At 44.3% G+C, this 15985-nt stretch overlaps 1 protein-coding gene across 1 annotated transcript in view; it reads right to left on the bottom strand.

Moving 5' to 3' along the window:
* The window catches only part of LOC130474837 (solute carrier family 23 member 1-like), a 31915-nt gene that overhangs the window by 6467 nt on the left and 9463 nt on the right, over positions 1-15985 (bottom strand). Inside the window, exons 4-8 of the mRNA XM_056846531.1 lie at positions 12789-12948; positions 6489-6670; positions 3557-3677; positions 1976-2132; positions 243-496 (exon numbers count right to left, since the gene is read on the bottom strand). Of these exons, the coding sequence (XP_056702509.1) occupies positions 243-496; positions 1976-2132; positions 3557-3677; positions 6489-6670; positions 12789-12948 (874 nt within the window). The remainder of the gene's footprint in view (positions 1-242; positions 497-1975; positions 2133-3556; positions 3678-6488; positions 6671-12788; positions 12949-15985) is intronic.

The following is a 15985-nucleotide window of genomic DNA, read 5'->3' as shown; positions in this document are numbered from 1 at the left end:
TCTTCAGCAAACAAGTCCTATTCCTGTTCAGAAATTCGAGCACCTATGTGCCAAAGCACTTGGCTAAATCAGCAAACAAGTCAATGTGGAAAGGATTTCCTAGAGGGAAAAAAAGTTTGGAAAAAAAATAAACTGTTCTAGTCTATATGTGGCCATTCTTGCTTTAAATACAGTTTGGCTCTGCTTTGGGAATTACTGCAATTACAGTTTCCAGTGATTACATGTACTGAAGCAAGACTTACCCGAGTGATCCCCAAAGCACCGACATTTTCACTGTAAGAAGTTGTGCCATTCCCTGTTCCCCAAGCCCCTGCCAGAAGACAGCCAATCCCTTCAACTCCAATTCCACGGTTGATAGCATGCTTCGGAGGGGGCGGTGCACCGGACAAACGTGCACAGGCATAGTAATCTCCTACTGACTCTACCATGGAAGAGATCACTCCAGCAATGATGCCAAATACCCCAGCCACACTAATAGTGGGAACTCCCCATTGACCTAAAAATCACAAAAACAAAAAAGGGTTCACACCAAACGCTGGTAAACTATAGAAAAGAGCAAGAGTCCAGTGGCATCTTAAAGACTAACAAAATTTCTGGCAGGGTATCAGCTTTCATGAGCCACCACCCACTCTTCAGATACTGGTAAACTATGTAAACCCTTCTGAAAATGCTCGTAGCAACTACACTTTTTACTTGTTAGTTTGCTTTAATTGAAGAAACAATGGTCAAAATGTAGGGCTGTCAACTGATATACAGCGCAATCCAAAGGAGAGTTAGACTTGCTCCATGGCAGCTATTGCCAAGTGATGAGTCTTTAATATTCACTGATGTCCAAACTACATCTGATGCTGCAGTTCTGGGATGGGAACTACAGCTGGGTAATCTGGCCCTCCAAAGCAGCTATGGTGGGCTCAGATTTGGATTGGGGCTACGGCACTGGGCAACAGGGGGATTAGGTCCTCCTACCAGGCCATTTCTGCAGTGAGATATGGCCCCCTAGGCTGCATTAAGTCCTGATAGGGTAAAAAGAACGGTATCTTTTTCCCATACTGGACCCTAAAGCAGCAAGGGTGTATGTGTGCATACGTACATGTGCATATTTACAATGGAAAAAATAAATGGGTGGATGCAAATGGTGCATTATATGGGGACAACTGGTTCTTGTTGCCAAGGAAGACCTGACACAGCCCAAGCTGACAGGGTCAAAAAGCTATGCAAAACATTTTCAGACTAGTTTTTAGTAATCTTTCATGAACTCATGTTGACAATTGGCCTTTAGAAAAGAACTCCTGAAACACGATGCAAAGACCAGCAGGGGTTATTCTTACTGACTGGGGTCATAATCTCTGCATCCTTTCCCCATTCAATTCTCCCCTCGTCAGCTCCTCTATCTCTTTCTCCCAACGATTTGTTCTCTTTCTTCTGCTCATCCTCTCTTCTCCACTCAATATTTTAGTTACCATTTCTCACTCTGCTCCTTATTTTTAGCCTTTTCCACTTCCCTGTTCCTCTTGTTATTCAATCTTTCTCCCTCCCCTGCCCCCGCAAAAACATTCCCATGTATTTGAGCCACCAGAAGATACACTTTGCATGAACTTGCTAAATCACTGCCTAAAAGGAAAGTAGGTTAAGAGGGAAGACCTGAATACACTGAAAACAGGATCCCTCCTCTCACATCTCTCCTCAGTCTCTTTCTGTCCGTCTCTAAAGAGGTTTCTTAGACAATCTTGCTGACTCGTAAGTTTTTCTCCCCAAAACGTTGCATCTGATTCTATGTAACAGACAGCTATTTCATTAACAAATTATTATTTGACAAATCTTAAATGCACTGCCTGAATCAACAGCTGTACACAGACTGACGACAGCATTATTAACAGAGGTTAATTCTCTGATTAGATCCCCCTCAGCATATCAAATTAATTGATTTAGTTCTAACAGGGCAGCAAATGTCAGCAACATTGTAGCATGATAATACCTGGGTAAGGAAATCGAAACCAGGGTGCCTTGGACAGAACGTCTCCCTTGCTGTCTGTCCGAGCTGCATAGCCATAAACTTTAGGGTCCGAAGGGAAAACGTTGGAGACTGTGAGAGCAAAACACACCAGCCAAGTAATAGAGAGGCCAAGAAGCACCTAACCAATAACAAAAGACAGGGAATCTTTGTTAGTAACTCAGCTCATTCCCCTTGGCAAAACACTCTGTTCTGTGGGTCAAGAATGTTCCTTCCGCATTCACGAGGTGCTTCAAAGGTGCAGCATTCACACTCGCTCCTTGCAATTATATGAGCTTTCAGCATTACTGGAAGTACTCCTGGAGGAGTTTGGCCCGTGAATGGTAACCACATGCTAATGTTTCTGTAGGTCACCAGCAGAAGCTCTACTGGCTCCTTTTTTTGCAGCTTGACTCAAGATCCAGGGCTGCTTAAAAAATATATTGCACAGAAGTGTGTCAAATATCAGCATTGCTGTACCAACAAACTAAGCTTAACTGTTGCTCTGCAAGTAAGAATGGAAAGATACAGTAGAAGCACCCATTGCTGTAGCTGGGCAGGGATGGACCCAGTGAGACCCATGGTTGGGACATCAATATAAGCCTCATATAACATCAAGAAATGACATAAACTGAATAATAACTAAGAGTAAGGCTACAGATAAGATACATGTGGTTGCAGATTCCCATAATGAAGATTCCCATAATGTGCAGTTCATTGGTTTGAGCTACATTCACTAGGAATTATGTCACGATTGGAACAGAGACAGAGAAATGTTTCGCATCCTGACATCAAGGAAGCAAGAAAACATACATAGTATGCAGTCTGTTCCTGGTTAAATATCATCTGCATACCAATGCTCAACTTGTCTGTACAATCTGCTGCACACTGTGGGCCAATATGCCTCAGCCACAGACAGTGCTGTCTGCTGGCAGGCAGGAATATTTGTGAGACCGAGCCACTGGGGTCATGCCAAACAAAGATCCTCCAACCCCAGTCCTTTCCTGTACTATAGCTCAAAGTTCTTCTTTCCATCATGCTGCACTTCAGAGAATAAATAATAATAATTTTGTACCATCAAGTTGCAATTGATTCATGGCATCTCCTCCAGGACCATGGGCTTTTCAAGGCATGAGAAGAGCAGAAGTGGTTTGCCATTGCCTTCCTCTGCATAGCAGCTCCAGCCTTCCTTGTGGTCTCCCCATCCAAATACTGACTTACTTAGCTTCCAAGCTCTGATGAGATTGGGCTAGTCAGGGCTATTATGCTCAACTGAGAAATGCAGGGGGCAGTGGGAAAGACCCTGTACAAAGAAGGGGATTTCGCTGTAACAAATGAGGGACAGGTGGAGAGTAGAAATGCCCCTCCAAAATGGGAATGGAGGAGATCGTCTTCTCCCAGACAAGTGGCACTCTCCCTTTAGAAACACTCTTCAGTTAAAACTCCTGCCAACTTATTCTATATCCTCATTACTAGTTTGAGAAACTGGGTTTTCTGTGCATGCAGTGAATGCATCTTCTTGCAATGGGAAATCTGGTTATTCAAAATCCAATGGAAACAACTCACAGGGAAGATCTGGAAGAGGTATGCCTTGGAGAAGTGGCATTTCCTGCTTCTCTTGTAAATTGGCACTGGAACAGGCACGTTTTTCAAGTACTGAGAGAACAGTACTATGCAGAAAATGGTTCTAAAGGGAAAGAAAGAAAAATCCTCTGTATGTCTTATGGTGATGCTCATCCTGATTCAGAGTCTAAAGCTGTGCCTACACAGGTGATTAATATGAGCATGGGTACTGGCTTGGCTTTTTTAGAGTCTAAAGCTGTGCCTAATATGAGCATGGGTACTGGCTTGGCTTTTTTTGCTTGCACTGGACACTTATTCAGAGCTCCGGCTAAGACTGTCCCCCCCCACTGTTTTATACTGTTCTTGTCTGTCCCCTCGTCCCCCCGCTGTTTTATACGGATGTCTTCCACATTGTGATAAAGGATATTTAAGTCATTCAGTGAGATACTGAAATCTATTTGCTTAGTTCTAAATCCTACACACTGCAACAGGAATTAGGTGGAATATCGCATTTCTTTGGACAAGGGTTTTGTATTTTCTGGAAGATGACATACTTTGCTTCTATCAAGGATATTTGTTTCTTGTGAGCCATCTGAGCTGTGTTCAGACATCCCATTCAATCAACATTCAGAAGAGATGTGCACAAACCCAGTATGTGGCCCTGCCTAACTTCTCTCTCCTTGCATAAAGCCCAATGAAGGAATCCAGGTTTGAAACAAACCCTAGTTACCAGTGACATACAAATGCAGGCACATGGATTAACTGGAGAGTTTTCACCACACAAACTAGATTGTACCACAACTGAATCAAGGTTTAGCATCCTGACTGGGGATGGAGGGAGGAAGCTAGCTCTGGTTCATATACACACCTGCATTTGTATGTCCATCATGCTTTGGAGCGGGGGGGGGGGAGAGAATGCATGCAACAAGTTGGGTTTGTGCTCATCCCAGATTAACATAGGGCCTGAATAAAGCCATGCAGTTAAAGTTATAGTGTCTATGGAATTTAAGGTAGTCTTCCTTATGCATATTATGCTGGGATTTTTTCTTCTGCTATTGTTCTTCAATTTTGCAATCCAGTTTTATGTCCGTAAGATAACGGTTCACAGAACTATTCGGTAATCTTGTAATTCTGCTTTATTGTCTATATTATACTGTGTTTTTAGTGCATTGTTCTCTAATTTTTCAGGCTGTATGTATTATACTGTTCTTACTGCATAGTTTTAAGTTGTAATCCACTTTGAGCCTCAGCAAGGAAGATAAACTATAAATAAATAAACAGAACCCGATGGAAAACTTAATTCAAAACTCAGGTCAAAGGGAACAGATTTCATCCATTCAGATGCCTCTTCTGTTCACCACCATCTCTCCTCCCAGCTGCTGCCATCTCCTCCTCCTCCACCTCCAGGCTGCTGGCAGCACCCTACAATAAAGGCCAAACTGTGGATATTGGGCTGATTCCAGCAGAAAATCTCATGGAAGGAGTTGGCAGAGTGGATCCTTCATGCATTCCCCTTCCCCAAGCAGTCTGTGGGTCACTCCGGACATCCTCTCTGAAGGTCTGGAGAGCTTTGAAAACAAAACGCACTTCAGCACGGGTGACTGCAGAGCTGAAAAGAGAATCAGGCAGACTGCCGCCTTCCTCTCCCGCCAGCACCTTGCATCAGCAGAGAAGATGGGAGGAGACTATTTTATCTGATTCCATCTTCTTGCTGCAGCCCCTCCCCCCATAATATTATGGTGCATTTTGCTGGTGAGGCTCTTCTGGCCCTAGGGTTGCCAAGCTCCAGGTACTAGCTGGAGATCTCCTGCTATTACAACTGATCTCCAGCCAAGGGATCAGTTCACCTGGAGAAAATGGCCACTTTGGCCATTGGACTCTATGGCACTGAAATCCCTCCCCTCCCCAAACCCCACCCTCCTCAGGCTCTGCCCCCAAAATCTCCTGCCGGTTGTGAATAGGGACCTGGCAACCCTATCTGGCCCTCAGACAGGACTTTCAGAGCAAACAGAAGGCTGCTTCAAGAAGATGAAGGCTGGGAAAGATCCTCTCCACCAACTAACTCCAGCCAGTTTTGCTTTTGGTTCTGAACTAGTGCCTCAGTGGTACAGCACCTGTTTGGGGGGACTTTTCTATTTTCATATTTGTCAATGAGCACAGATACTCAATAGTAATATTGGGGGTGGGAGACCAGGGAAACCAGAGGATTCCCATGATTTGCAGAATTCAGCATCGATATCATGACTGGTCTCGTAGTGCAGATTTGGCTACCTGTGCAACAGCCAGTGCTTCTGTCAGCTAGGCTCTCTATCGACCCCGGATACAAACAAGATGGTTTCCCCACGGACAAAATGGAGTTTTTTGTGCACTCTGCTCCCCTCCCCCCGTTTGCACCCGGTCTCCTGCCCGAGATCTGCAACTCTATGGAGACCGGCTCGAGTAATCACTGATCTGATACCTGGTCCTGCAAAACAAAGCAGGGAGCTCGGGAAGATCAGCCAGTTAATGCACGCGTTTATTTCCTGTATGCGTTGTCTTAAGTCTTTACCGGTAGTTAACTTCTGTATTGCTTCTTTGTTTCTAAAACCTAATCAACCCCATTGTATTTACCCTATATATGTACCGATATTTCCCCATGCCTGTATTGTAGCCTTAGGTTTCTATGACTTGCTGAACTTGCTGACTTGCTGAATAAAACTTTTAACTCGCTGCATCGTCTGGAGTGAAGTCCCTTATACCAGGAACACAATGTGTTGCTGAAGCCTGACCGCTTCACCATTGGATACAGTGATATGTGTGTGCACATAAATACCGGTAATCACCGAGTTGTTCTCTGATTATCTCAATACGTTCAAGATGGGTCAGTAGAAAAATTAGACTCTTTCATTCTTTATTTGATTATTTGGGTTTTTTTTAAGGAAGGCCAAATACTTACATGGCTGCTATGCCCCAATGTGCCCCTGCCTCATCCCCTGCTGATTCAAAGAGAGGCAGGGCCACCAAGGAGATGGTCGGGGCGATTGTCAGAGGGCCAATGAACCGCATCAGGAATCCAATGAGGCCAGAAAAGCCGACAAAGATTTGGAAGCAGGAAGCGACCATGATTGCTCCCTGCAACTGAAACGAAAAAGCAGAGCTTTAAAGGGGTCATAAGCATATTTCACACTATCCCTCCTTCTAGCTGTTATTCTGCCCCCTCCTCTTCAGTACTGGAGCCTTTCAAAAAACAAAAGCATGAATTTGGGTCACTGTACGTGTGCAAATAGAGAGCCAGAGTGGTGTAGTGGTTAAGGTGTTGGATTGGATCTGGGAAACCCAGATTCAAATCCCCATTCTGCCATGGACACTTGCATGGACACTTGCTGGGTGACCTTGGGCCAGTCATATGCTCCCAGCCTCAACCCTGGCAAGTATTTGGATGGGAGACCTCCAAGGAATACCAGGGGTGTGGTGTGGAGGCAGGCAATGGCAAACCACCTCTGAACATCTCTTTCCTTGAAAACATACGGGGTCATCAAAAGTCAGCTGTGACTTGACAGCAAAAAAAATTGTGCAAATACTCTACTTGATATTTTTCATAAGGAATCAAATCAGAAATAGAACTCACATGCATGATGAAATGCTAGCAACTTCTGTATATCAAGAGATCCAAAATTTAATCTACTTAAAGTCTGAGTAGCACCCATTCCCTCACAAATCTTTGTTTCCAGGGCATTCTTTCTTCTTTGACTCATCTGCAGAAGAATCCTGTATGTCGATGTTAGAACAGACTATTGTAGAAAATGTCTGTGAATACTCAAGGACTCAGGTTCAGTTCATCTGGGGAATGGGCCAACCTACTGAGCCTCACTGTTGTCCATCTTGAACTGAAAGCATTCTTTGGCAGCTGCACTTTTCTGGGGAAGAATGGTAATGATGGGCAAGTGGTCTTTCAGGATAGCATTTCTACCATTACTAATACATTCATTGAGCAATCCCTGATATACTTCTGAGGAGTCCAAAAATTTCCTTTAACATGTTTTTAAAAAAACCAAACACTAGTTCTGGCAGAACAGTAAACATAAGAACAGCCATGCTGGAGAAGACCAAGGTCCATCAAGTCTAGCAGTCTGTTCACACAGTGGCCAACCAGATGCCTCTAGGAAGCCCACAAACAAGATGACTGCAGAAGCATTATCCTGCCTGTGTTCCAAAGCACCTAGTATAATAGGCATTCTCCTCTGATCCTGGAGAGAATAGGTATGCATCATGACTAGTATCCATTTTTACAAGTAGCCATGAATAGCCCTCTCCTCCATGAACATGTCCACTCCCCTCTTAAAACCTGCCAAATTGGCAGCCATCACCACATCCTGGGACAGGGAGTTGCACAATTTAACTATGCATTGTGTAAAAAAAATACTTCCTTTTATCTGTTTTGACTCTCTCACCCTCCAGCTTCAGCAGATGACCCCGCGTTCTAGTATTATGAGAGAGGGAGAAAAGCTTCTCCCTATCCACTCTCTCCATACCATGCATAATTTTATAGACCTCTATCACGTCTCCCCTTAACCGCCTTATTTTCAAGCTAAACAGCCCTAAGCATTTTAACCGCTCCTCATAGGGCAATTGCTCTAGTCCCCTGATCATTTTGGTTGCTCTTTCCTACACCTTCTCAAGCTCTGCAATATCCTTTTTTAGGTGTTGTGACCTGAACTGTACACAGTATTCCAAGTGTGGTCTCACCATAGATTTGTACAAGGGCAGTATGATAGCAGCAGTTTTATTCTCTATTCCTTGTTTAATTATGGCCAAAATGGAATTTGCCTTTTTCACAGCAGCCGTGGATTGTCATCTTTATCGAGCTACTTAGAGTACATTCACCACTTAGAGTACATTCAGAACAGTTCAGTTTTGTTTTGTTTTTCAAAAAGCAAACTAACAAAAAAAAAAAAACCACCACGCTTTGCATGTTTCTTGAACATGCATACGTCTTCTTTCCAGGGTCAAAAATCTGGCATTGTATTATTATTTTTGAATTTGTACTCGAAGGCAGGATTGTGAAATAACCAGTCTGCTGTCCACACACGCACTGGTCCATGGTCCCTGGTTTTCCTTGGAGGTCTCCCATCCAATTACTTGCCTGGGTCAGGGCTGAGAGTGTATGACTGGCCCAAGGTCACCCAGCAAGTTTCCATGGTAGAGTGGGGATTCAAACCTGGGGCCCCCAACTTCTATAACATGAGCTGTGAATCCTTCCCATGGTTGACAGACACCCTGGATCTCACATCAGGATCCCTGCAGGTCAGATGAAGTGTCCCTCGATATTATCAAAAGTTTCCTGTTTTGATACTAAATTATACGTTTTCTCAGAAAAGGCTAAGGGCTTCTCTATATCTCAAAGGAGAGTTGTTAACACCTCCTTCCTTTACTGTAAAAAAAAGATAAAATCCACAAAATCTAATGTAAAATATAAGAAGTAATGTTGATAGTCATCAATAAACTCTCCATATAATGGGTTAATGTATCGTCAGCAAATGTTTAGTGTGTCCAGTATTGTTGAAACCATCTGGCAACCCTAGCTGGGGTCATGGAGGCATGACTGTGGACTTTGTCCTCACACATCATCTCATTTAAACTGGGCTGTTATCCATGCAGAGGAACCCATGATGCTTAATTAGTACACCAGCGCAACTTCTGCCTGGACCACTGGTGTGCGAAACAAACACGTGTAGCTCATGGGCACAGGTGGCAGCCCAATTGAAATAAGATGCTGAGACCCACAAGCAAGTGTTTTTGCCTCAACAGCATCGCTTTTAAAATGTGTTTATTTAAAATATTTATAACCCTGTCTTCTCAAAGACCCAGGACCTATACTGGCCAACACCACAAAATAAATTAAATATTAACGAACAGCTAAATCCCAGAAGAAATAATACAACCAGAAGACAAAACAATAGCTGTCTCCAAACAACAATTACACATTTACAGTACCAATTTGCCTGGCTGCCCAGAGACCGCATGTTCTCCTAAATAATGCCATTTTACATCTCCTCCAGACAGCTGGCATGGTGGGAGATTTTCTCACTTTCTTTAGGAGGCTGTTCCAGAACAAACAGCAGGCCAAACTTTAGTGCAGGAGAAGAGTGTGAAACGGAGGCTCCATGAGAACTGCCACATGGGGTCATGGAGACCTAGACCATTTGTCTGAAGTGGCGATCCTTGTGAGTGTGGCTCTTGTAATAAGCCCACTGAAAAATGAAGAGATTTACTAGTGCTGTTAGAACTGCAACCCCCACATGGGGGAGCCATGACCACATAAACATCTTGTCTCTCTCACACAATGTTTTTCGTGCTACAAATGTAATATCTTGTATTTATTCCTGCTGAAAGAAATTAGCACTATGAGAAGCTCAAACACGTGGCCAGGTGCACTGGAATAAACTCACCATATTAAAAAGGCTCTACTTCTCAAAGAGATATTACAAATCAAGGAGCAGAAAAAAGGCACCGTGTTAAGAGTTTTGTTCAGATCAGCGGTGGATGGCTATAGTTTGGGCAGTAGCTACAGTCGTAGCTACTCCTATGTGATCTCAGACTTGAAATATTGAAGGAGTAATGTAGAATGGAGCTAAAGCAGTGGTTCCCAACCTTTTTTTGACCAGGGACCACTAGGACTTTTTGTTCGGTGCAGGGACCCCAAGGTTCAAAATAAAAATTCCGAGAATTTGAAAATAAACTTTAATCGTAACTGTTAGTTAAACATTAAACTTAGAATAATATTTGAATATATTTTTATAATAGAGAACTTTTAATTGTAAATCAATGTGATTTTTGAGCTTGCATCCTTTTTACAAGCTGGGCAATTCTGGGGCTAATACTGTTGCTCAGAGCTACACTAATATCATCACTTGCTTCCAATCGATTTCTGGTCTTGTTCTTAATTATAAGCAAAGCAGGAAACCCTTGTTCGCATAAATAAGTTGTGGAGAAGAGCATAAGATATCGCAAGGCGAATCCCCGAACTGTAGGATATGAAATTGCTTTTTTACACCAGAACTCTTCAAGAGAAACTGATTCAAACGCATCCTTACAGTGCCTATCATTTTGGAATTCAATGAGCTCTTCCTGGATTTCTTCTGCAACCTCTTCAACAGCAATACCAAAAGGATTGCGAATCAGCTTTTGGGTATCTTTTGATTCTGTCTGGTTATATTCTGGGAAGTAACGGTGGAATTCATCGACCAGCATTTGAAGATGACTTCTGATGTTGTCTTGTATATTTGCGGTGCTTTAAAGAGTTTGTCATCTTTACTACCATCGACCAGTGCTTTTAATGTCACAAACGCAGAACAATTGTTTTCGCCTACCCATAATTGAAGTTTGCAAATAAAGGCACGCAGTTTGTCTTCAAACATAAAAATGTTTCCCACACCTGCTAAATTTGTTTCTAAATTTATGTTTCTGTAAGATTAGTTTATTCAAATGTGAGAAAATATCCACAAGCCAAATGCATCTGACTTTTCGAATCAGAAAACAGCTCTAGTAAATCTTTAATTTTCTTCTCGGCTAGAAACAGCTCAACCTCTTTTCTTAGTTGAAATAACCTTCCCAGCATATTGCCTTTCGATAGCCAACGAACTTCGGTGTGGAAAAGAAGAGTCTCATGATCGGAGTCTATTTCAGTGCACAGTTTTTTAAAAAGCCATGTATTTAAGGCGCTGCTTTTAATAACATTGACCACTTTTATGGCCATTTCCATGGTATTAACAAGGCTTTTAGGAAGAGTCTTGGAAGCTAACGCCTGACGATGTATGATACAATGAGTTGTTATTGCTGAAGGATTCTGTTTTATTAATGTTGCTAGACTGGAGCGTGATCCTAACATGGCTGGAGCGCCATCCGTACAGAAGCCGGCGAGCTTTTCCCACATAATGCTATGTTTCTCAAAATACTCCGCTATTATATTCATGACGTCGATACCTTTTGACGTCGTTTCCAGTTTCCGTGAAATCAATAATTCCTCTTTAATAGTGTTGTTGTCGTCTAAAAAGCGGACAAATACGAGCAACTGACTGCAATTAGAAACGTCTGTCGATTCATCACACTGCAAAGCGAAACATGGCGAATTTTTTATTTTCTAAACAAGCTGCTCCTCGATGTCATTTGACATAATTTCAATTCGAGCTTTTACCGTGTTGTTCGATAGAGGTATTTCTTGTATTTTCTTTTTGGCTTCCATCCCTAAAACCTCTTCGACAGCTATCATCAAACAAGGTTTGACGAGTGTTTCTCCTATTGTGTGTGGTTGTGTGAGGCTTGTTTGCACCCTCCCCCGGCCTCCCCGGCCCTGCATGTTCCTTACTTGTCGCGCGCCGCTCCCACGAGTCACCATTGCATGCCACCGCGCTCTGCGCCAGCGAGCCGCCGCCATGCCGCCCGCGTAAATATTAATTTATTATGGGTTTATAACTTTGTTTCACGGACCCCTGGTTTAGTTCTTGTGGACCCCTGGTGGTCCACGGACCCCTGGTTGGGAACCAGTGAGCTAAAGGGAGACAGGCAGTGTGGTGTAGTGATTTGGAGCATTGGACTAAGATTGGGGAGATCCATGTTGAAAGCCTATTGAACCATGAATCTCACAGGGTGATCCTAGGCCAGTGATGGCGAACCTTTTAAAGACCGAGTGCCCAAAGTGCAACCCAAAACCCACTTATTTATCGCAAAGTGCCAACATAGCAATTTAACCTGAATACTCAGGTTTCCTTCCAGCTCGGCCAGCTGGGCGGCGGGGAGTCCAGGGAAGGGGGGGGGCTTTGAATGGCTCCGCTCTCCCTTCAAAGCCCCCGCCACCCCCGCGCGTGCCCACAGAGAGGGCTTGGCGTGCTTGACTTGGCAAGTGTGCCATAGGTTTGCCAACACGGTCTTAGGCCAACCACTTTTCCTCACCTTAACCCGCCTTACATAGTTGCTGTGAGTATAAACAGAGAAGTGGAAACCCATGTAGGCCACCCTGGCCTCCTTGAAGGAAGGACAAAACAAAAATGTCATAGGTAAATGAGTGGTAAGCACAACACTCCCGCAACAGAAAAACTGGTTCCACATTCAGGCACCATCTAATCAGCATGCAGCTAATCAAAAGAAAATATGGATGCCAAAGGTATCCCTGCTGAACCTTTTAGAGAAGAGGAAGCTACAAAAGATCCCAGTGTTTAGAATAAGAAAAGAGAATCCCTGCAACATTCCCCAAGATTACCTCTCGCATCCGTTTCTGCCAGACCTCAATGAATTCTGGGGAAGTGGCATCCACCTGAGTGGCATTTTTGGTCCATGCAGGGCATTTCCAGTCAGGGAGAGAGAGCATAGCCAGCGAAGGGGTTAAGAAAGCAAAAGTCCCTCCTTGTAGAATAGGAAGCCTGCATGAGGTAGAAAGGGAGGGAGAAGAAGACACAGGTGAGACTACTGGATTTGATGGACTCTGTCCCTGCTCCAGGTTTTCAGGACAGGACAAACTGCACCCTGATACAAGTAAAGCACTAATAGAAAAGATAACATTTGACGCCACATGTGTAAAGTTTGCTGACACAGCAATGGAACACCTGATGAGCGATCTTCTCTAAGTTGTCATCCCAAAACGTCTCTTCCCTACCTGCCCCCTCTCCTCTTCCACATCAATGTTGAGACTGTTCATTTTACACAAATGGAATCAGAATGCCAGTGCCACAGGGGTAAATGCAGATGGGAGAGAAAGTTTCCAGGGGGTCAGTCACAGGGGAAACATCTGCTCCTTCTCATGTATAAATCATAGCCACAAGAGCACTTGGCAAAAAAAATAAGGACCACCAAGAGTTCATTACGGGCAGTTTTGGTGCCACATGTCATTGGGAACGAGAATGGCAGATGAGCTCCACATGACCACTTATCTCCTTCTGCATAGTTTTGCTGCAGGTTTTTTGAGAGTGTCTGCAGAGATTAGGACACCAACCAAACGGCTTTGTTTCAGCAGCCAAGTGCAATTGCATTCATAAGATTTCACTTCCTTACTAATGGGAAGTTAGAGTTCTGTAATTAAATACAGCATCTGCCTGCTTACATCCTTGCAGAGCCCCTATCCTCCTTTATTACTGTATCATAATGACCTGTAGTGGAGAGAACATGGACCTTTCTATGGTTACATGGTGCAAAAACTGCACTGTAGTCATTTGTTTCACAGGATCGAAACATCTTCTCCCAGTGTCAGAATATTCCATTTTCCCAACAATGAAAAAAATAATTATTTTTAGGATACCACAATCCATTTCCCCAAGCAGGGAGCTATTGTTGATGTGAGAATCATACCAATATCATGAGATACCTCCCGGAAGATCACCAATAATGAGTGAAAACTCCCATCCCCATAGGTACTTGTGGGCATAGTGCTCCTCTCTCAATGAAAGCCCTCCCTTGCCTCCTTCTCCCCTCTCTCCCCTGCCTGGCCAAGTCCACACACCCCCGGTTAGGACTCCAATGCTCCATGCATATGCTTTTGGTGTGGAGACCCCTCTGCTCAACAGATCGGTCACAGATATAGGGTCTCCATGCCACAAGCATAGGTAGGAAACACTAGACAACTGGAAGGTACAAAGAAAGAAACAGGAGGCGAGAGAGAGGTTTTGCAGGGAGTGAGGGTCCCTGAATCTGGGTTGTTTCTCACTGCAGTACATATCCTGATGCTAAGCTTCTCGTTTCTGATTACTGGCTTGTACTGCCCACAGCCCTAGCCTTACTGGTGAGGTTATAACTCAGGCTCCTCCTCTTCCTGTCCTGAGCTGTCTTATGACTTCCTGTCACATGCACGCAGGTCAGTACCGTAGGTCCCATACTGCCTCGTGGAAGTTAAAAGTGGAAAGGGGGTTAAAGTCTAGAAAGGCTGGAAAAACATTGGTTAAGGACACTAATGATTTTGATTCTGCGCAAAGGCAGCTTTGCATGTCTGTAAATTTGTCCTGCTTACTGTGTACATTGGACTTAAATCTCCCAGTGTTAGGTTTTCAGTAGTCCTTCCTGTTCATCGTGTTTTTATCCTAAGATTAGTTCAAGCGCTGTAGCAAAGAAGGATGTGGAAGAATAGATACAGGGATCCTAAAGCTGTACACATTCCCTTGATTCAACTCAGTTCCTGCAGTTTCCTAAAGCCTTAACTTCACCAGCTGTCTTGAATGTTATTATGTGGAACCTTTTGACTATCTTGTCATGAAACACTGCTTTTGAACACATCTGCATGACAAGGAACTCTAAAGCCTGTATTTCAGCTCCACTGACACTTCCTCTGCTGCCATCCTTGAGGTTAATAGATAGTTAAGTATTTTTAAGGATTCCTTAAAATGCCTCCATGCAGTAAAATCTGACACGTCTTTTTTTTGTCATTCTGATTAACAGAAACTGCCTCCATGAAGCAAAATCTGATAACAGGTTGCTTTTATTGTTACAACAGCTGAATGTATTTTGCCACCTGGAGAGGCAGGGCCACCATTCCCTACCCCCACCTTTGAGCCTGAGAGCATCAGGAGCAGACATGCAACTCCTCTTGTGCTGCCCACATGGGCTCCAAGCCCACCCTGGAGCCTGGCAGCAGCAGGAGGTGTGAGATGCGCCTCCTCCCTTGCCACCACTGCAGGCACAAAGGCTGTCTCGAAACCTGGCAGTTGCATAAATGAAGGGGTGCCATCTCCCATGCCGCTCTTGTGGTCCTCTGCAGCCTGTTTTGGATGCAGGTAGCAGCGCTGTGGGTTAGTGGAAGGTGACAACTGGTGCAAGCCACCTTGGTTACCTCCTCCCGTGCCGTGCCCATGCCCCCTGCCAGTGTGGTTCCAGTTATAGAGAAGAAGCAACAAAAATGGTGTTTTAGGGACACCTATCCAGATGATAGTAGAATAGGATTTTTCAAGAAATGCTCTTTTATTCATACTCAACCCCTACTACTCATTTAGGGATAGCAGCTCTAAGTTGGGAAATACCTGGAGATTATTGGGGCGGAGCCTGAGGAGGGCAGGGTTTGGGGAGGGGAGGGACTTCAATGCCATAGAGTTAGGGTTGCCAGGTGCCTGGTGGTGGCAGGCAAACCCCCAGCAATTTGCCCCTTTGCCCGCGGACCAGCTGACAGTCGGCTGGCAAATGTGCATGCGCGTACACGCCGCTGCAGGTCACTTCCGGTTTACAACTGGAAGTCCCGCCTCGCAATTGGCCTTATGCCACTCAAACTAAGAGTTTGAGTGGCATAAGGCCTCTCGCGAGGCGGGACTCCTGGTTGTAAACCAGAAGTGACACGCACGCGCATTGGAGCATCCACATGTTGCTGTGCGATCCCGAGCTGTGCCTTAAAAGTCTCCCGCCGGAGGAGAGGTAGGACCTGGCAATCCTACATAGAGTCCAATTGCCAAAGCAGCCATTTTCTCCAGGGGAACTGATCTGTAC

Source organism: Euleptes europaea, chromosome 3, assembly GCF_029931775.1.
Source record: "Euleptes europaea isolate rEulEur1 chromosome 3, rEulEur1.hap1, whole genome shotgun sequence".
NCBI lineage: Eukaryota > Metazoa > Chordata > Lepidosauria > Squamata > Sphaerodactylidae > Euleptes > Euleptes europaea.
Note: the sequence above shows the minus strand (reverse complement) of the source record. Positions and strands in the feature narration are given on the sequence as shown.